Raw genomic sequence first — 21165 nt, 5'->3', positions numbered from 1 at the left:
AATGTCATAAATAAATATTTTTTATAGCTATTACCAACCATTAAATTTTGTATTACGTTAATCACATTTAAATTTATTATAAACCATTTACATTATTTTACATATTATAATTATATAAATTGTTTTTTTAATAAAACATCATTTCAACAACAATTTTTTTTTAATATACACAAACAAATAAGAAGGGGTCTATACGCATTCACAAATAAAAACAAAACTGAAAAGTGAGGTTGCCACTACTATCCAAAACGCCCATCAATATCTAAGAACAATCCCCGTGCTTAAAAACAATGACCATGTTGACCATACAAAGAAGTTGGTCACAGTCATGAAAAATCTTCTCTTAACATGCAACTAAAGTATCAACGTTAATTTACTCAGCAAGATCCCATCAATCAGTGATCCCATCCATAGTAGGGGACTCTAAATATCACCATGAAATGCTTCTCCATCCATGAGGTCCGAGTACTCGACTACGTGCTGTCTCAATTTGTGCCTAAGCATTTGGGCCCTTTCTTCCTTCAAATTTCTATAATTCCAATGAATTTATGTCAGACGTATTCAAATTGCAATATAAAGAGCCCTATTTAAGATAGCTTTATTAAGGTCTTGGTTCTATAAAGAGATAAAAGAAAGTTCGAGGTGCAAACTTCTCTCCATGATTTTATTCACTGGAGAGATCAAACAAAATTCAAAATGCAAACCTTTTAAAATGGATGTATTTCAGCCACAAAATATGATCTCAACACTCTTGCCCTGGCATTAATGCTGCAAAAACTTAGAGAGAGTAATTCCATGACCACCAGTCAAAATTGCCGTGCAGAATTCAGAACAAAAACTTAGTTAACCAAGCTGGATTATCACCACCATTATCAATATAACATCAATTGATGGAAATACATGATGAATATGTGCACTCCACTGCATGAAGAGCACTCCAACGACTGTCTTGGGTGATTGCGGTCTTGACAACATCTAATTCATATATGTCCGCAATACACAGAATGGTTTCCAAATTTTCAATGTTAATAATGTTTTCGACTATGAAATTTTGAAATGTAGAGAGTAGGAAATCGATCTGGTATTGCTGGCACAGCCGAATAATCATCTCGGCTTTTACCTCGCCATTTTCTTGGAAATCCTTTGCATCTATCTGGGCCTTATAAAGGAATTTTAAGAATATGGCCACTGCTTCTTTGTTCACGTCCTCCAGCCTTATTACCATGCTCCTCGACTCTTGCATGCCTGAATTTAACATCGCCTTGAAAACAATAGATCGACCTGACTGAAATCACAGGACGACCACAATCCATCAAAAAGAAAACAGGGGTTGGAGATAAACTACCATCCGAATACTATTGTTCCTACTAGAAGAACTACGAATAAAAGCAAACTTCTCAAGCTTTTATCTTAGCTGAAACAGGTGTTACCATTTGGAGGAGAAAACCTTATGCCAATTAAATGAACACGAGTCTATTCAATCTAATCCAGTGGCCAAAAAGGAGAAGGATGGCATGGTGCAGTACTGAATTGGCTAATTGAATAGGCTTATTTATACACTTAGAGCAACAAGGTGTACCCTACGGCCAGTGGAAATTATAATATCATCATCAGCTAGTCCAATTAATCTAGCAATGATGACCACTAGGGAGAACTATACAATAGTGCAGAATTAGAACGCGTTAAGAAATTGGGAAAATGATGGCCACAAGGAGAAAGAATGCCATGCTGCCGAGCTGGAAAGGGTTAAGAAAATGGGAACACAAGAGATTGATTTATTGCATCGAGGAGTGAGGCACACTTTAGTGCATTCTACAATGGCAGTGGAAGAGAAGTATGCCATGGAGCAGGGTTAGAATGGTCTAAGAAATTAGAAAAATGATAGCCACGCAGGGAGAAGTATGCCATGTTGCAGAGCTGGATTGGCTAACAAATTGGGAACTCGAGAGGATTCTTTACTACACAGAGAAGCAAGGATCACAAATTGGGAAAAAGATGGACACAAGGGGGAAGCATGCCGTGCTGTAGAGATGGAAAGGGCTAAGAAAATGGGAACCCGAGAGGTTGATTTATTGCAGCGAGAAGTGAGGTGCACTTCAGGGAATTCTACAATGGCAGTGGAAGAGAAGTACGCTATGGAGCAGGGTCAGAATGGTTTAAGAAATTGCAAAAATGATGGCCACACAGGGAGAAGTGTGCCATGTTGTAGAGCCAGATTGGCTTGAGAAATTGAGAACTCAAGAGGTTTGTTTACTACACCGAGAAGCAAGGATCACAAACTGGAAAAATGATGGCCACAAGGGGGAAGCATGCCATGCCACAGAGCTGGAATGGGTTAAGAAAATGGGAACTTGAGAGGTTGATTTATTGCAGCGAGAAGTGAGGTGCGCTTTAGGGCATTCTACAATGGCAGTGGAAGAGAAGTATGGCATGGAGCAGTGTTAGGATGGTTTAAAAAATTGCAAAATGATGGCCACGCAGGGAGAAGTATGCCATGTTGCAGAGCGAGATTCAGTGAGCTGGATGGGCTTAATAGATTGGGAACTCAGTTACTACACTGAGAAGCAAGGATCACAAATTGAGAAAATGAAGGCTACAAGGGGAGAGCATGCCATGCTGCAGAGCTGGAATGGGCTAAGAAAATGGGAACTGGAGGGGTTGATTTGTTGCATGGAGAAGTGAGGAACACTTAAAGGCATTCTACTATGGCAGTGGAAGAGAAGTACACCATGGAGCAGGGTTAGATGATTTACCAAAATGCAAAGATAATGGCCATGCAGGGACAGGTATGCAATGTGGCAGAGCTGTATTGGCTTGAGAACACAGGAGGTTTGTCTACACCGGGAAGCAAAGATCACAAATTGGAAAAATGATGGCCATAAAGAGGGTTCGAACCATCCCATGCTGCAGAGCTGGAATTGATTAAGAAAATGTGAACTCGAGAGGTTGATTTGTTGCATCGAGAAGTGAGGTGCACTTTAGGGCATTCTACAATGGCAGTGAAAGAGAAGTATGCCATGAAGCAAGGTTAGAAGGGCTTAAGGAACTGCAAAAATGATCACTGCGTAGGGAGAAGTATGCCATGATTCAGAGCTGGATTGGCTTAAGAAAATGGGACGGAGGTTTGTTTACCACACCGAGAAGCAAGGATCACAAATTGGGAAAATGATAGCCACAAGGGCAAAGCATGCTATCCTGAAGAGCTGGAACGGGTTAAGGAAATGGGAACTTGAGAGGTTGATCTATTGCATCGAGGGGGCATTCTCCAATTGCAGTGGAAGAGAAATATGCCATGGAGCAGGGCTAGAATAGTTTCAAGAAACTGCAAAAAATGGTGGCCATGTAGAGAAAAGTATGTCATGTTGCAGAGCTGGATTGATTGAGCTGGATTGGCTTAAGAAATTGGGAACTCAGGAGTTTTATTTACTACACTGAGAAGCAAGGAGCACAAATTGGGAAAATGATGGCCACAAGGAGGAATGGGTAAAGAAAATGGACTCAAGAGGTCGATTTAATGCATCAAGAAGTGAGGTGCACTTTAGGGCATTCTACAATGGAAGTGGAAGACAAATGTGCCATGGAGCAGAGTTATAATGGTTTAAGAAACTGCAAAAATTATGGCCACGTAGGGAGAAGTATGCCATGTTGCAGAGCTGGATTGAGTGACCTGGATTGGCTTAAGAAATTGGGAACTCGGGAGGTTTATTCACTACACTGAGAAGCAAGGATCACAAATTGGGAAAATGATGGCCACAAGGGGGAAGCATACCATGCTGCAGGGTTGGAATGGGTTAAGAAAATGGGAAGAGAGGTTGATTGATTGCAGCGAGAAGTGAGGTGCACTTAAGGGCATTCTACAATGGCAGTGGAAGAAAAGTACGCCATGGAACAGGGTTAGAATGGTTCAAGAAATTGCAAAAATAATGGCCACGTGGGGAGAAGTATGCCATGTTGCAGAGCTGGATTGGCTTGCGAAATTGGGAACTCAAGAGGTTTGTTTACTACACCGAGAAGCGGATCACAAATTGGAAAAATGATGGTCACAAGGGGGGAAGCATGCCATGTTGCAGAGCTGGTATGGGTTAAAAAGGTAAAAACTACGAACTCCATAGGTTGATTTATTGCATCGAGAAGTGAGTACAGTTCACTGCATTCTACAATGGCTGTGGAAGGGAAGTATGCCATGGATTAGAGTTAGAATAGTTTAAGAAATTCAAAAAATAATGGGCACACAGGGAGAAGTGTGCCATGTTGCAGAGTTGGATTAAGTGAGCTGGATTGGGTTAAGAAATTGGAAATTGAGAAGGCTTGTGTATTGCACCGAGAATCAAGGATCACTCTAGTGCATTCTGTCATTGTATTCCGATAGAGTAGAAATATTTTCAATGAGAAGAATTGACATTACAGTTAAGTGACCTCGAGCGTTTAGCAATCCGGACAAGTATATCTGGAAGAAATTATATATGAAGTGGAAATCACATGGCTGTTTACCTACAAAAGAATGAAAAAATTCAAAGATCACATGCATGTGATGACATATTCAACTAACACTAAATCAGTAAAACCAGACTAACACCAACAAACAATAAAACCAGAAAGCCTCATGAACTTAGATAGCTTAAAAGCCTCATGAACTTAGCTTATTGAACTTGCAGCCAAACATCGAGGATAGTATTTTGAGGAATCCGTATACATGTTGAAACTTGGAATTTGAAGCAATCTCTATTTTACATAATTGTGAATTGATTTTATTACAGACCTTCCTTTGACCGTAAACGGTTTAGGAAAATGTTAATAAGATTCCAGTTCACAGGTGTATAGTCCAATAACAAATGAGGTAATCGGATTAATGGATTTAAGTATAGAACTCCTCAAGTGACCATAGATCAAGCCAAGTGTAAATCCATCTAAATGAACGTCTAGATGTTTTTGATAGCATAAAACCTCCCTCATAAAATCGAAGATGTGTTTTTAACAGTCTAGAAACCTTGCAGCTGTCTTGACAGCATAAAAACTTCAGGTATTTTTATGTCGATTGCAACTTCTCTCCATCCAATTGGCATGAAGCAAAGTCAATGTTCAACTTTGCTCATACCATTAAATATAGAAAATCTGCAATCAACATATAATTACGTGGAATCTTTCACAACCATATCAAACACGGAGCAAAGTCAAAAGGTTGACTTAGATCATTCCCTTTCCGTATAACAAATATTGCAGAATTTGCAATCTACATAAAGCTGAAGCACCTTTCCACATAAAATTGAGGCTGTATTAGCATACAGTTAGGTAAAACTTTTCACAATCATATCATAGAGTAAAGTCAACTATCTGGCTTTGCTCATGCCCTTTCTCATATTAGGAATATTCCAAAATTTGCCGGCTACATAAGCTGAGGCACCTTTCACATAAAATTGAGGCTGTGTTTTTGACAGGATAGAAAGCGGATAGCTGTAAGTCTGACGGCTTAAAACATCCTTCATAAAGCTGTAGCCTAGCAGAAGGATCCTTACTAGCATTTCAAAAATTAAAATAAATTAATAATTTAGTACAGTTCCATTTCATTTCAAAAGAAAGAGAATTAAGAGAATTTACGTTACCAGAATTGAACTGTGGGCAATGAATCGCCCACCATCTGGTGTAAGTAGAACGACGTCCGCAGAGGAGTCATACCCAGGAACCGAATCCCACATTGTTAGAAACTGAATTCTAGCCTCGAGAGACTTCAGTGCGGACTTTAGGGATTCATTTTCTTCCGTGGAGTTCTTCGTTGCGGACGTTAGAGACTGGTTTTTGTTTATGAGAGTTCTGAGGTTAACTTCTTGCGAAGCAATGAGTCTGTTGAGGTGCATTTCTTCGTCCGTGAGCCTTGTGGTCTGCTTGTGATACCACCATGCTCTCTTTCGAAGATTAGAGTAGCAGATCTGGCAGCAGCAATATTTGGTATTTGGCTGTTCGCTGTTGCAAGGATTTGGCGTGCTACAAGTACAAGTGCTTCCATTGCGAGACCTACGTCGACATGTTATCTCCTTCTTGCAAAGTTCACATATCGTCATGCCTTCATAAATGGTTTTAATCAAACTCCGTAATCAGGTCGGAGAAGGGAAAGCTCCCGAACAACAGTAAATAAAGCTAAACTAGTAAAGTTTCCCTTTAATTGAATCAAGAGAACAGGAGAGAAAACAGCAGAAACTATTTCAAGGGCTAAACAGAGCTGAACTTATCTAATCGTTTATCATTCACACATGTCAATATCAGAATAATCTTACCAAGGATGTGTCAAAAAAATCACAAAAACCCTAGAGGTAAATTACTGTTTATTCAAATTTAAAATTATTTGGACCTATGAATTGGTTACAGATTCGGTAATATTTTGAAGAGAAAAAAAAGCTAATTCAATGATTTCACCTAACTTTAAAATTTTGAAATATTTCCCAAATCTGAATAGAAATAAGGATGGTCTGTTTGGAAGAACCAGCACAGAGTTAAGAAACCAAACAGAACAATATTATCCTTTAAAATCGAAACAAACAGAAACGAGTTAGGTAAAGTTTTGTTGATAAGCGGCTTAAAAGCAGCCGAGCTGGACTAAAACGCACCTTGATATCTCTTGCAACACCTGAGATGTTACACCGTTCAGGCTTGCGAGATTACTGATTTGATCTATTTATCCCCAAAAAATACTCGCATGCCCAACCAAGGTCTACTGCCATGCCATTTCCTGGATACCTCAACATACAATCCCACAAACCCTTCCTTTCAAGGTCGATCAATCAGTGAATCGCATCTTCAGCTGAAAGAAGTCTTGGCCAAAATAAAATTTTCAACAGTTTTGCAGGTCGTCAAACACAACATTAAGCGCACGAGAATTTTTTATAGGCTTTGGTTCGAATTCTTGCAATTCAAAATTCTCCATCCCCCGCATAATAGACTCTGTGTACAGAGGTTGGATTGCCGAGGGAAGAGGGGTTCACCAGAGGTTGGATTGCCGAGCGAAAAGGAATTGACAAGTCGATATTTCCTTCATGAAGTGGTTTTTGGTGCGGCCTCCATGAAGGATTCTCGATTGTCAAGGTTGCCTTCTGTGACACTGCCATTTTTAATAAGTTGGGAAGGCCGAACCAAACGTTCTTGCCTCTATCAACCATAACGGCATAACCACCTTCCAACAGACAGGAATGTGTCAATGTCACGCGATACTGGACCATCAAAAATACCGGGACACAAACCTCGAAAATATTAAGTGGTTGTTATGGATGTAAAAATATTAATTATTTTAGCTATTTATTTATTAAAATATTAATTATTTTAGCTATTTATTTATTTATTTTTGGCTAATTTTGGAGTAGCAATTTGACTAAGGTTAGGATCAGATTTCAAAATTGAAGTTGTCCTGTTGTTTAACAACTTTTGGCTGGTCCGAAGGGCATAAAATTATTTCCCATATTTATGATAATTAAAATAAAAATTGTTTGTTAAATTTAAAATAAAATTTATTTTAGATTTTTTTAATTAAAGGCAGGGAACTTTTTTACACTTATGATCTACTTTTATTATTTTAATAGTTGTTTTTCAGATAAAAATTGTTTGTTAAATTTAAAAGAAAATTATATTAGAATTTTTTTATTAAAGGTAGAATTTTTTTACAATATAATTTTATTTTATTTTTTAATAGTTATTTTCCAGTTAAATTATTCATTTTTATATGTACTATGACAATTAAAAAATTAAGAATGTTAACTATTTTTCACAGTATCATAATAATTTAAAAAAAAAAAAAAGAAATTTTATCATTTCTATAGAATAGAATCATATTGTTATGGAGCTCATTCATACATGTATCATTTATTTATTGAAAGTGCATCTTAGTAGTGGGCAATGAAGTTCAAAATATTTGGTTGTGGTGAATTCTCTTGCTTCACACATAGGAGAAACAATTCCAATTCAAATCAACTCACCATCTTCTTGTTATGTGGATTTAGTAACGATACTTACCAATGTTTGGTGGTTTCATCGTAAATCTTCTTTCTACCTTCTCCACTTGTTAGTATTTACTCCCTAGTTTGTTTGCTCTGCTTGCTTGGATTTATGGATAGTACCTTCATGCCTTCTTTATGCATATTCAATATGAAGACATGATAGTGAGCATCATGGATCAAAATCTATTCAATGGAGGTTTGATTCCTTATTATGATAAATTCAATGTTGAATAAGTAGTATTCAATTCAAACATTCATTTTTGTTGACAACAAATAATGTTATTTATTTCTTCTTTTGTAAATGGCGTTCACGTCATAATGCACATATGCATCAATCATTAGACATAAAATTCTTATAGCAAAAGACTCTAGTAAGTTATATTTCTTTTATGAAAATTTGCTTTGTTGGAAGTTTTATTTAGCTTTTTTCATTGGACATTGCAATGATATATCCATAAATAAAACTATATTTTGATTATGTCTTAGGAATGACACCCAAGAGATGAAAGAGTAAATAGTCGTATTGAAATCCCTCTAGATAATTCATATATAGTTTATAAGTAAATGATCCAATTGAATTCCCTCTATATGACTTTTATAGAGTCTTTAAGCAAATGGTCGTATTAAATTCCCTCCATATGATTTCTATATAAACTATAATATTGGTGAATCGGTGATGTGTGTGCATATTTGTTTAAGTGTACATGGAGTTCTAATCTAGAGACAAGATTCTATGTTTGAGATCTCCATAACTTGATATAGTAGAAGGTGTGATGTGTGAAGTATGCATGAAATTTTCAATTCTTTTTTGTTTTCATACAAAAAGAATAATTTATTTTTTATCTTGTCAATATTGAAAAGCTAATATGAAATTAATACTTCAAACTAAAATGCAACCCTTATCTTCAAATTTGGTTATTGGTTAGGATCAAATCTTCTAGCTACTATTATAAAATTATAACATTAAATGTAAATTTATTTTAGGAGTTACTTATTCTCGTAGTTTTATTACTTGTCAAATATACCTCTTAGAATTGAATTTGAATAAATAAGAGAATAAACCATAGTCCCAACCACTCAAATTATTAACCAAACATCTCTTATTTTATTTATTTTCTTTAGAATCTAGACTTACTTTTTAAAAAAATACTTTGCCCTCAAATTTGTTTATCACAGATACCAAACCTTAAAACCGTACCAAAAATACTAAGTTGTAGCCAGCTCCTCTAAACTTATGCATTTTTCCTTATTTTATGAACCTATCTTTGGCATTTACACTAAAATACACCATGCTTCTGCTACAAACTCCTCATGTTAAAAAAAATTGTTATATGCTCCCATAAGACAATGTTAAGACCATGGTGACTTCAATTTCATAAGTTACTTTGGTATGGAGTTGGGATTTCTCATCTGGAAAGATTATTAGAGTCTATACTGTTTATGAAGCGATAATATAATCTTAGGTTATAATAAATGATAAATGGTGGAATAAATTTATTTGGAAATGACACATTCCCAATAAGTTAAAATGCTTCGCTTGGTTAGTCTTCCACAACAAAATTTTCACCTAGGATAATCTCCAAAACAGATGTTTCATGGGACCAAGCAGATTTGTTTTATGTAGACAACACAGAGAAACTATTGACCACCTATTAGTAAAATGTTTTTTCCCCATAAAATTTGGTTTGTTGTTCTACAAATCTTGGGCATTAGAGAAGACTTGGGACATACCTCATTTGAAGAGATGTTATAATTTTGGGTGAATTCTAAATATTTATGTTCCCTGCCTATCTTTGTAGCGTTGGCCATATGGTTGCTAATGAATAAGGTTATAGTCAAGAGTGAAAGTAAATGTATCCTTCCCCAATACACAAAGATCATTTCCCTCTTTAGGGAACATCTCCCTCTGCAAAACTCTAAAATCCAAAGAAGAATTCAATTTCCTATTATTCCGCAGGACTTTCCTGCATGTTTATTTGATGGAGCAACCCAAGTGAATGTTTGTGGAGGAGAGGGTCTAATAAAGATGCCTAGAAATAGATCGACCCATTTCAGAATTGGCCTTGGTCCTGGGACAAACAACAAAGCATAATTGATTGCAATATGGGCCCTCATGACATTAGCTAAACTAAAAAACATTTTTAAAAACACATTCTAATTATAGGTGACTCCAAATGTGTTATCAATTGGTTGAGAATTTATTCTCAGTTAGAGGTCCTAAATCTAGTAGCATGGAAGTACATAATTGAGGGAAAAAAATCATTTTCAAGACCTCAAATTCCAACACATATACAAAGAATATAATAGAATAACAAATAGTCTCTCAAAAAGTGCATTAACATTGGACCTGGGCTCCATTTTATATGAGGATCTCAATTGCATCCAAGTCCAAGGCGTCTATTCCATTCCTATAGCCTTCATGGATTAAATTCCAACTTCCAGTAACTCTACGATAATTTGACCTTTCATCAACACATAATAAAATGATTCTAAATGTTCAACATGGTAGGTCCCAGTTTTCTCGACTTGCTATATTCAAATAGTTAATATATGTTTTAGAACTCATCGTATGTATCTCGCCATCATATATCATGTTATATAGATTGTTATATACTTCAAACTTTTAGGTTATAAGGATAGATGTAGACTTATTGTACTGCTCAAACATCCTTGAAAATATAGTTTTGTGTTCTTCCACTTGTCAACTATTTGTAAAAAGCTAAAAAGCAGTATACCAACAAGGATATGTACCTTTTTTTATTCTCTGGAATAACAAAAAAGTAACTTTTGCAATGAAAAAAAGGATCTGATAAGTACAATTTTCATTTATTATTGAAAGGGACATTTTTTCCTGTGGACTATATACTAGTTTGTGATATTGTTTTGTATTAATTAAATATTTTTAATTTGTCTTTTTGTTTTATTTGTTTGTGTTATTTATTTTTTAATCATGGTGAATCGGTAATTTGTTAGAGTAATTTGGGCAAGGCCCGGGATCAAACTTAATGGTTGTCATTATAACACCAAGAGTATATCCAATAACCTATAAACTAGATATACCACGAATTTATGACTTAGCAAGAGGGATAAGTCCACAAGAGGGATAAGTTCACAAAAAAATTTGGCGACTCCACTGGGGAGTCACTTGCAAGTAAACCTCAGTTTAGCCATGTTGAGGAACTTTCAGGGGGATTGAGCTTTGTTACTCTGCCCTTGCGTGTACATTCGATCTGCAATTGTCTCCCCAGGTTGAATTGTTTTACGTGGTAACCTTAGTGACCATATTCTTAGGTATTTACCTAAGGTGACGGCGAAGGGGAAGTCTCTGATGTACCTGGAACAAATGTTGACTAGACTCACTTGGAAATTTCTAGAGGGTATTCTTCATTTGAGATGGAATAAATGAAGTCAACTTGCACCGGATCATGTACATTAAGCATGTTGCCAACGTAAATGGTTCCACTCGCTCCATCCATAACCACTTTTCACATTGATTTATGTGACGTTGGATTTCATCACCAACTAGTGATTTCGTTGTGAAAAGCTTGTTTGCATGGTCTGAACCCTTAGAATTTTTTTAGCACGTGTTAAATTGTTTGTTTTTACCTTTTAGAGACCTTAGGATTGGATTGTGAATATTGTTTCATTTTGTGATAAATTTTCATCCTGGATGAATCACCAAGATAGTCGCGTAGAATGCAAGATAAGCTTTCTGAATACACACCTAGTTAATTGGAAAAGATAAAAAGTGAAAGGTCAAAGTCAACAGGATCTAAAGCCTCAGAAGAACCTGAAACATCAATAGTTTTACAATCTGAGACAGTAGAAACTGAAGTGAATCCAATGCAAGAAATAGAATCAGGCTTAGTTCACTCTGGCCTAGATATTACTGAAGTAGTTCAAACTAAATCTGATACTGGTGAAGTTTCGAATACTAAACTAACCGAACCAGACATAAAAGAACCTGAGTCTGAAGTTTCTCAACTTGAATCACCTTCGGTTGTTATAGCTCCTACTCCTGAGCCACCTTCACCTTGAAGGAAGCTGATAATTACGACTAGATTACCTCCTGGATTAATTAGTATTGAAGATATTACCAGAAATGAAGAGACAGAAACACCTCATTCTCCATTTACCGGTAGTGAATCTTTTGACCCAAGAGTTCCTTTCTCTCCTTTCCGACCTGACCCTTGGTATTCTACCACTTTGAGCTTTTTAGGTCATAATTTGTCACCGCCATGCATTCCTTTTTATTCACCAAAAAGAACTATGTCATAAATTCCTATTGGGATCCAACCCATTGATTCATCTATGTTTACCAGCTCCCCGGAATCACTATTGTATGGTGGTCCATTAGTTCCTCCTAGATACCAATCACTTACTGGGAATTTTTCAGGAGTTGCTTCTTCCCCCCAAAGTTCTACTTGGTCTTCTGGTTTATCGACATATACCATTTAGAGCATGACTTCCATGCCTGAAGTGCTTATGACATCAGACCAAAAAATTCATATGATATCTAGTAACTCAAGTAACTCTCAAGTAACCCCAACTGGTGTTTATTACCCGCTTGGGGGGCAAACACCTTATCCTCCACTTGGAGGACAACCTATTTTTGGGGGTCAACATTTTACCTGAACTTGTGGATAGATACCTTAGCCTGGTCTAGGTCAACCTCTTGTAAATCAACCTTTTCTTGGCACTCCTTATCCTGGGACGAACACTATTTGGAATTCTGCTTTCACTCAACAATATGGTCAAGTTACTCCACAAGTTCCACTTTATAAACCTATTCAACCTATTGGACAACCTATTCCTCAAATACTTATTTCCAAGTATTGGCATACATGTCCAGCAACCTGTTCAGGGGATTCCTCAACTGGTTGTCCAACAACCTGTCCAAGGAATTCCTTAAACACCTGTTCAGAAACTAATTCAACAACTTGTTTATAGTTCACCACAGACACCTGTTCAAACACATGTTTCTCAGTCGGTCTCAATTTCTCCTAAGACACCTATTCTAGGAATATCACAAACGACCGTTCCAATTACCCCTCAAATATATGTTCCTCATACTACTCAAGAAATCTCGCATATTTCTCCTCATCAAACTGTTCCTACAGTCTAGTCTATACCACAGATTCCTATCAGGCAACCCATTGTAGGAACAATGCAAACACCTTTTCAATGTCAAGCTTTCCAAAGCCCACATTTTCAAGGTCAAGCTTATCAGGTTCCATCTTTTCAAGGGCAGGTTTTTCAAAGTCTAGCTTTTCAAGCTCAAACTTTCCAAAACCCACCCTTTCAAAGTCAATCTATACAAAATCAACTTGTTCAAAGTCAATTTGTTCAAGTTCAACCTTTTCAAGTTCAACTTGTATAGTGGCAATATTACTTAGGTCAAATGGGTCAAACTCAACCTTTCCAGAGTCAACCGTACGCTGGTAATACTTATCAAGTCCTTGTTCAACCTCAACCTGGTATGGTTCACCCTGCTTACCCTGGTGGAATTCTAATTCCAACTACATAGGCTATTCCAAGATACCCTGGGTATCCTCAAGGGTTGGTCTTAACCCGCAAGGTTATCAAACTTTACTACAAGACCCTAACCGGTAGTTATCATTTATTGCAACCCTAGATTTACCTTATTTATCCTGGTTAACAAACGATCACATTTATTATTATCCTTATTAGTCGACGATTCCTACCAAGTTACACAATGACATACCCAAATTTGAAGGTAAATCAGGAGAATACCCATCCAATCATGTGATGACATATAGTCTTTGGTGTGCATCAAATTCTTTAATCGATGATTCCATCCATCTTCGCCTTTTCCAACGAACTTTAACTGGTTTGGCAGCCAAATGGTACATTGAACTACCTCGTGCCTCTTTCCATAACTTAACTCTCTAGCAACAACATTTTTAACCCATTTCCAACTATTGATTCGATATGATATTGGTACCGAACTATTGACTTCTTTAAAACAATCAAAGTCAACTCATATTTCCGATCATATACATGAATGGAGACGTAGATGTCGATTAGTCAAAGTTTTTATTCTAGATCAGATTTTAGCTGAGTGGTTTACGAAGTCACTTCTTCTTGTTATTATCGAGGATGTTGCTAAGGAAGGTGTTGTCACGGAAGATAGGTAATTTCTCATGCCCAGTATTTAGAATTAGTCTACACTCAATCTAGCACCTTGTACGAGAAAATATTGAATTTACCGTGCCCTATAGGTGATCCAATCATTACGTCTCCTACAAGATCTGATGTTGTTGGTGGTATCATAGGTTATGTTAGCCAACAGTCTAAGGGGAAAAAGAAAAATTCTAAAAGTGCTCATACTTTTGCCATACATTATTCACCATATGAAAGCCTTTCTCTAGAAACTATTTCTGAGATTAATGTCATAGAATCATCTACTGGCAAGTCCAAATCAACCGAAGGTTAAAAGAAGGGGAAAGGAAAATCAAAATAAAATGCTTCTTCGAAAGAGAAACTCATTAAAACTCAATCTATTGACGGGAAATGTAAGCCTCATTATCCTTTCCTTATTTGCAATGAGGATCATTATATGAAGGAATGCCCACACCAGGTAGAGGTTTCCAAATTCATAAAGGTTCTCAAAATCCCATTGTTTTGAAGGATCCATTTCCTTCTCAAGATAGCAAAATGGTTTCTGATAACACATCTTCCTCTTCCACATCGCAAGATATCATGATGATGTCTTCGCAACAAGTTATGGTAGCTGCAAGATCGAAAGATTACGAGTCTAAGGGTCTTGTTGACAATGGAAATGAGGCTAGTTCATTTGGTCAACCTTTAATTTCAATTCCCCCTCCTCCTTCTGAACCATTACAGATCGAGAATCTGAATCCTCACATGATTATCCAACCGCCTCTGAAAGGTGTGCTTCAAAAATCAGCTTTCAACCAGCCTGCTAGAGCTGCACAAAATGACAATGTTGTTGAAGAGCTAGTTATGTCTCCTTCTGCAATGTCAGCTCTGGAAGTGTTGCAAACATGCCTGACACAATGAAATATTTTATTGTCAACCATAGGATCTATTGATCCACAAGATTCTAATCTAATTATCTTTGATCTTGAGAGTGTTGTCTAGGCAATCCTCTCTGCGGACAAAGGCAATCCCTCTAGCCCAATGAGTGGGACTAGCAACCTACGTGACACCTACTAGACACTTTCCTAAGTTACAATTGAAATAAGAGACGAAGAAGATGACCTACCTCATTCTGATGCTATCACTTCTTCCTTTGTTGAAGACCTTGAATCACTTGCGTCGCGGGCTCGGTCCTGCTTCTCACAACGTTTAAACACCTGCACAAGAGATCAAGACACAACAAGGCATACAAATACAAATAGCATAATCAAAAGTAACCTACTTAACAGATCAAGGAGCATCAATATAAATGATACATGAGAATACACATTTATGATAAATGAATGAACAGTTGTATATTAATAGAATAAAGGAGGAAGCATACAACCAAGTCTTGATGTCAATATAATCTCCTTGAATGAATGTCCAATTCCAAGCTTAAGATCTCCAAGCACTCCTTCTCCAAGAAAAATGAGTAGCATGTAGGCACAATCTCAGCATAAATAGCCAAATTGTTATGAAGCCAGCTCACAAAAAGATAGAAAAGAAAGATCAATGCCTTAGAATCAGCCTCTTCAAGGGGGCAACCTCCTTTACATTACACAAATTAACAATTCTTGGATAATAAAAATGACAAGACCTCCTTTCTATATATAGGAGTCTAAGGGGCCATAATATAATCAGAGCCGACATAACAATAATAATGTAAGGGCACAACAATAACAATAGAGGGCTTCTATGGGGCACCATAATAACAATATGGGGACTACATGGGCACAACAATATAATAAGGGGGTTGTACTAATAACAATAAGGGGTTACGCTAGTAGTATAGGGACCCAACATGCCCCTCTCCTTCAAAAAGTGTTGTCCTCAACGCTTGAGTAGTTCTTGATGCTTCTGTATAAAATTATTGTCCTCCCATGTGGAATCTTTAGCGGGTAAGTTCTTCCACTTGATGAGATACTCTGAAATTGATTGATTTCATAGCTGTCGATTCTTGTTTTTGTGACTGCTCCAAGTTCCAATATGATTTTTCCTTTCTCGACAATTTTTGGCAATATTGTTTGAACTAGGATCTTCTCATTATGTAAGGTCGCAATTTCTTAAGTGCATGTAATCTTGCCAACATTTCCTTCTCATAAATAGCTTTTTGTAAATACTTTCCTATGATTGGACAACTTTCAAAAGCAATGGGTCTTTCTTCTTGCGTTAAAACATAACCAATTCCATTTCCTGATGCATCATATTCCACAATAAAGGTTTTTGTGAAGCCTGGCATAGCTAAGACCGGTGCTTGGCACATTGCCTCTTTAAGATGTTCAAAGGCTTCGTTGCTTTTGGAGTCCATGTAAATGCATCTTTCTTCAATAATGTTGTTTTCAAAATGTCTTCAGTCTTCATTCTTATTTGATGATATCCTCAACGAAGATCTAACTTGATGAAGTAAATTAATCCATGCAATTCATCCAATGCTTCATCAATGATAGGAATGGGAACTTTATCTTTAATAGTGAGTTTGTTGAGCTATCTATAATCTAGACACATGTGTCATGACCCATCCTTCTTGTGCATCAATACTACTGGAGCAAAGAAAGAACTTTGACTAGGTTGAATTATACCATCCTCTTTTGGGAATAGGGATATCTGTAAGGCCTCATGTTTGGAGGAACACTTCCTAGAATCAAATGAATAGAATGATCATGATCATGAATAAGTGGGAGGTATTTAGGAGTCTCCAATAACTTGGAATGATTGTCCAATACTTTTTGGAGATCTGGAGAAATAGATGATTTCGATGTGGGAACCTCTAGCGAACATAATTGTGCAATTACACCTCGTTTTTCTTTCTTTAGAAGCTTTGTCAATCCATTAGAGCTGATTATCTTTCCCGGTTTCCCTGTGATACCCCTTAATTCAACTTCCTTTCCTTCCGAATAAAATTTCATGAGAATTTCTTGAAAATTAAAAGCTATTGTACCCAAGGATTGTAGCCATTAGACACCTAGTACAACATCAGCACCACGCATTGGAATGGAAAGCATTGGGCTATTCAATACATATTCTCCCATGGATAGCTTGATATTATGGCACTTTCCAGAGCAATTTATGGTTCCTCCACTTGCAACCATCACTTGACATTTTGGTGCAGGATATAGGAAGCAATTCAATTCCTTGGCTATCTTACAATGAATAAAATTATGGGTACTTCCTGAATCAATCAACACTATTACCTTTTTCTTCTTGATATGTCCTTCTATCTTGATAGTTTGAGGAGTGGTAATTCTGGCTAATGCATTACAAGATATGGTCGGATTCATTTCTTATTTCTTAATGTGATCTTTCACTTCTTGATATGTCCTTCTATCTTGAGAGTTTGAGGAGTGGTAATTATTTCCAATGCTTTACAAGATATGGTCAGATTCATTTCTTCTTTCTCTGGGGTTGGTTCATGGTCTATATCCTCTTCTTTTGATGTTTTTTGGTCCTTTTCTTCCTCCTCTTCACAATCTATGTAAAATAATTTCTTCTCACCACACTTATTACATTTAATGTATGTGTTATCATAATTGTAACAAAACCATTTTGCTCTTTTTTCTTCCAATTGTTGTGGTGTCAACCTTGTAGGTTGTGGAAAGCTAGGAGAAACAACACTTCCATATTTATAGTTGTGAGGGGTAGACTTCCCTGTTTCCATAATTTTTCTTCCCACTTTTCTTGCCAACCTGAATGCCTTCTCCAATGAATCAGGTTCCCAAAGATGAACTTCATGTTGAATATTATCCTTCAAAGTACCTATGGAGACATCAATCCTCTGCTTCTCTGGAATATCATTTTCCCTCATATTCAATTTTTGAAAGTCCTCAATGTGCTCTTCCATTGAACACTTTTGTTTGAGATTTATCAATTGGCTAAAGACGGTGTTGCTCTTTGTATCCTCATAATGTGCTATCATTTCCTCCGTGAAAATTAACCATGTAACAAGTGGTTTACGAGAACAAAGCCCTTTATACCATAAAAATTGATCTAGTCCTAAATATGAAGATGCAATACGTACCTTTTGTAACAGATTCACCTCATGTAGATCAAAATATTTCTCCATCTATAGTATCCAATTTACCAGATCCTTGCCATCAAACTTCCTCACATTGTCTTTTCTTGATTTTAGGAGCTCGATCTTGAAACGACTGTAACTCTGTAATTTCAGATCTCCAAGTTCTGAAATTGTGTTCTGCAGTATCCCTCTGAGTGCTCTTTCTAACCTCGCAAGTTTGATCAAGATTGGATTCTGTAAGGAAGCGTCATGTCAAATCTCCCACGATGACCTGATTATAGACTAGTTCAGAAGAGCGCACTTGTACGAAGTTCCACGTGTAGCTGTTTCAACCTTAGGACCTGAAACAAATACATAGAACTCTATAGACCGTCCTCTTTCTGTAAATTCTTACGAAATTTCAATCTAATGCTCAGAGAGAAAGTTATGATGATTTTCCCAAGGTCACCTATTTAGGATGTAATTCAGGAGCCTTTAGAAACCCTAAATGTCTTCGACTGTATCTCCAAACATATAGTGAAGAAAAATCTTAAATTCGGGCCCAATATTTACCAAAATTGTGGCTCAAATGGGTTTCAATTTTAGAGTCTGAACCTTCTCAAAAAAACAATTATAGCGAAAATTCCACGATGACCTGTTTGAGATGGAATTCTGGAGTTTTCAAAAACCCTAACTTCCTCAGATCATATCTCTGAAAATATAGCGAGAGAAGATATGAAATTTTGACTCGAGGTTTAGCGTGCTTTCATCTCAAATGGGCTTTTTGTTAGCTTCTAAAATGTCGCAAAAAAATAGTTATAGCGAAAATTCCATGATGACCTGTTTGGAGCAGCGAAACCTTAGAATCCAAAGCTCTGATACCCAATGCTATGAAACCAGCTCACAAAAAGATAGAAAAGAAAGATCAACACCTTATAAATCAGCCTCTTCAAGGGGGCAACCTCCTTTACATTACATAAATTAACAATTCTTGGATGATACAAATGACAAGACCTCCTTTCTATATATAGGAGTCTAAGGGGCCATAATATAATCAAGGCCGACATAACAATAAAAATGTAAGGGCACAACAATAACAATAGTGGGCTTCTATGGGGCACCATAATAAAAATATGGGGGCTACATGAGCACAACAATATAATAAGGGGGTTGTACTAATAACAATAAGGGGTTACAATAGTAGTATAGGGACCTAACACAAAGACCAACCATTTGGGAATGGGAAAGGCAGGGAAAGGGAATTAGGATCTCTACAAAGATAGGAGAAGACCCTCATCTCAAGGAGGTAGCTCATAGGGATAAGACCAAAAGGCCAAGTTGAGTGAACTCGATCTCATTCACGCTGAACAACCTCTAGCTCGCCGCCCTGGAATCCTCTAGATCGCAAAGCTTCTCATCCTCTTTTGGAAAATTGCCTTTTAGGGATCATCGCGGATATACAAGAAAACAGAGCGATGGCATCACAGGGATAGTATAGTGAAACTAGAGACCATCGCGTTTTTCAATGTCATAAGGGCGATGATTCTAAAATTAGGGTTTTAGAACCATTTCCTTCAAAGGAAGCTCAAGGAATTTTCTACTCAATGTTTTAGGGAGGATCTGAGGTGAATATCTAAATGAGTACACTACATGATGGTCATGTTTCGGGCACTTCGGGGTATGTCATAAGGAAGTTCGGGAGGTGTGACAAAATACTGTGTAACAGAGGCCCCCTAAATCATGAAGGCGGAATAGGGAGTGATGGTTGAGATATTTCTTTACGAGATTTTGCAAGGATGAGAAAAAACACTGATAGGAGACCTGCAAATCAAGGACGCATATACATATACATATCTGATATCAAAACATGAATCCACAGTATGGACACAGCCATCCGGATAATAAGGACTATGTGAAAGGATCCATGGTATGGGCGCAACCATCCAAATGAAAAGGATCATCTGTAAATCTAAGATCCAAGGTATGGACGCAGTCATCCAAGATAGAAGGATCACCATAAATGTAAAGTCCCACGGTATGGTCACAGCCATCCGTATAGCAGAAACATGTGTACAATCATGAATAATACATAACTCCACACAACTTGAGTCATATCAGACAAGACTCAAGGTCTTGCGCTCCATCCTAACCCGATCAAAGTACGAATTGTAACATGTGAATGAATGTGTCGAAGTCGAACATGCTAGAAAATCACCTGATTACTGGCCAATGATGTGTACCATTAACAGGCATGAGAGAAACCACCAAAAATAACAATGGCTCTCAAAGTACGACAGTACAATCTATGAATGTGAAAAAAGAAGCTGAAGTCGAACATTCGTGGTATCACCTGATCGAAGGCCATGAAAACTTGCCATCAAATGTGAAGAACTTGTCATTAAGGCATGCAAGCTCTAAGGTACTGAAAGGGAGTCTCTAAGTCATCTTCCTAGATAATGAGCTGAAGTCGACAGGAAGTGACCTGTCGAAGGAGGGCCATGATGAGTCCCCCATCATCAACATGAAATGAGGAATAAAGTGGAATGAAATGAATAAGATCCAAGACTGTAGCAAAGGGTCAGACAATGTATAGGTAATAGACTGCAAATAGGACTTCTCTTGAACATTGGCGACACGACTCCGGAGTGTGGAAGAATTTGACTCAACATAGGACTAAAGGTCATGATGACGAAGTGGAATAGTCATATAAGAGGAAAAAATGGATCACCCAAACCCGGGAGGACAAGTGACTAAGTGAGGATATCCCAAACCCAACACGAGAAGCAAAAGAGTGTCATGTTCAAGAGCGACATGCTGCCTATACAAAGGATGTTTCATTTTCATTTTTCCCCACTATTTCTAGTGAGTACCCCAATTATTTTTTATCACAAGATTGAAGGGGATAGCATATGCTTGTCATATAAGTTCATTCTTCAAATGAATCCATCCTAGTAAGTTTTATGATCCCTAGGAAGGAGAAACTCGGTCTCATCATGGTGACGAGTCTTTCGTCGTAAAATTTTTAACGAG

General features: G+C 37.1%; 1 protein-coding gene across 2 annotated transcripts; it reads right to left on the bottom strand.

Moving 5' to 3' along the window:
• Positions 1-291: 291 nt before the first annotated feature.
• Positions 292-7197, bottom strand: LOC149184068 (uncharacterized). 2 transcript variants are annotated; one of them, XM_089418832.1, is made up of 4 exons: positions 6600-7197; positions 5601-6058; positions 705-1285; positions 292-529 (listed from the first exon to the last, which is right to left on the bottom strand). In XM_089418832.1, the coding sequence occupies exons 2-3, from the start codon at positions 6054-6056 to the stop codon at positions 884-886; spliced, it is 858 nt and encodes a 285-aa protein (XP_089274958.1). In that variant the 5' UTR covers positions 6057-6058; positions 6600-7197; the 3' UTR covers positions 292-529; positions 705-883. The 2 variants fall into 2 exon arrangements, with proteins under 2 accessions (XP_089274958.1, XP_089274959.1); XM_089418833.1 differs by lacking the exon at positions 6600-7197 and having other exon boundaries at positions 5601-6141.
• Between the last annotated feature and the right edge of the window lie 13968 nt (positions 7198-21165).

The sequence above is a fragment of the Pinus tabuliformis genome, chromosome 3_2, assembly GCF_031772625.1.
Source record: "Pinus tabuliformis cultivar Carrire ecotype Pingquan chromosome 3_2, CPIR1, whole genome shotgun sequence".
Classification (NCBI taxonomy): Eukaryota; Viridiplantae; Streptophyta; class Pinopsida; order Pinales; family Pinaceae; genus Pinus; species Pinus tabuliformis.
Note: the sequence above shows the minus strand (reverse complement) of the source record. Positions and strands in the feature narration are given on the sequence as shown.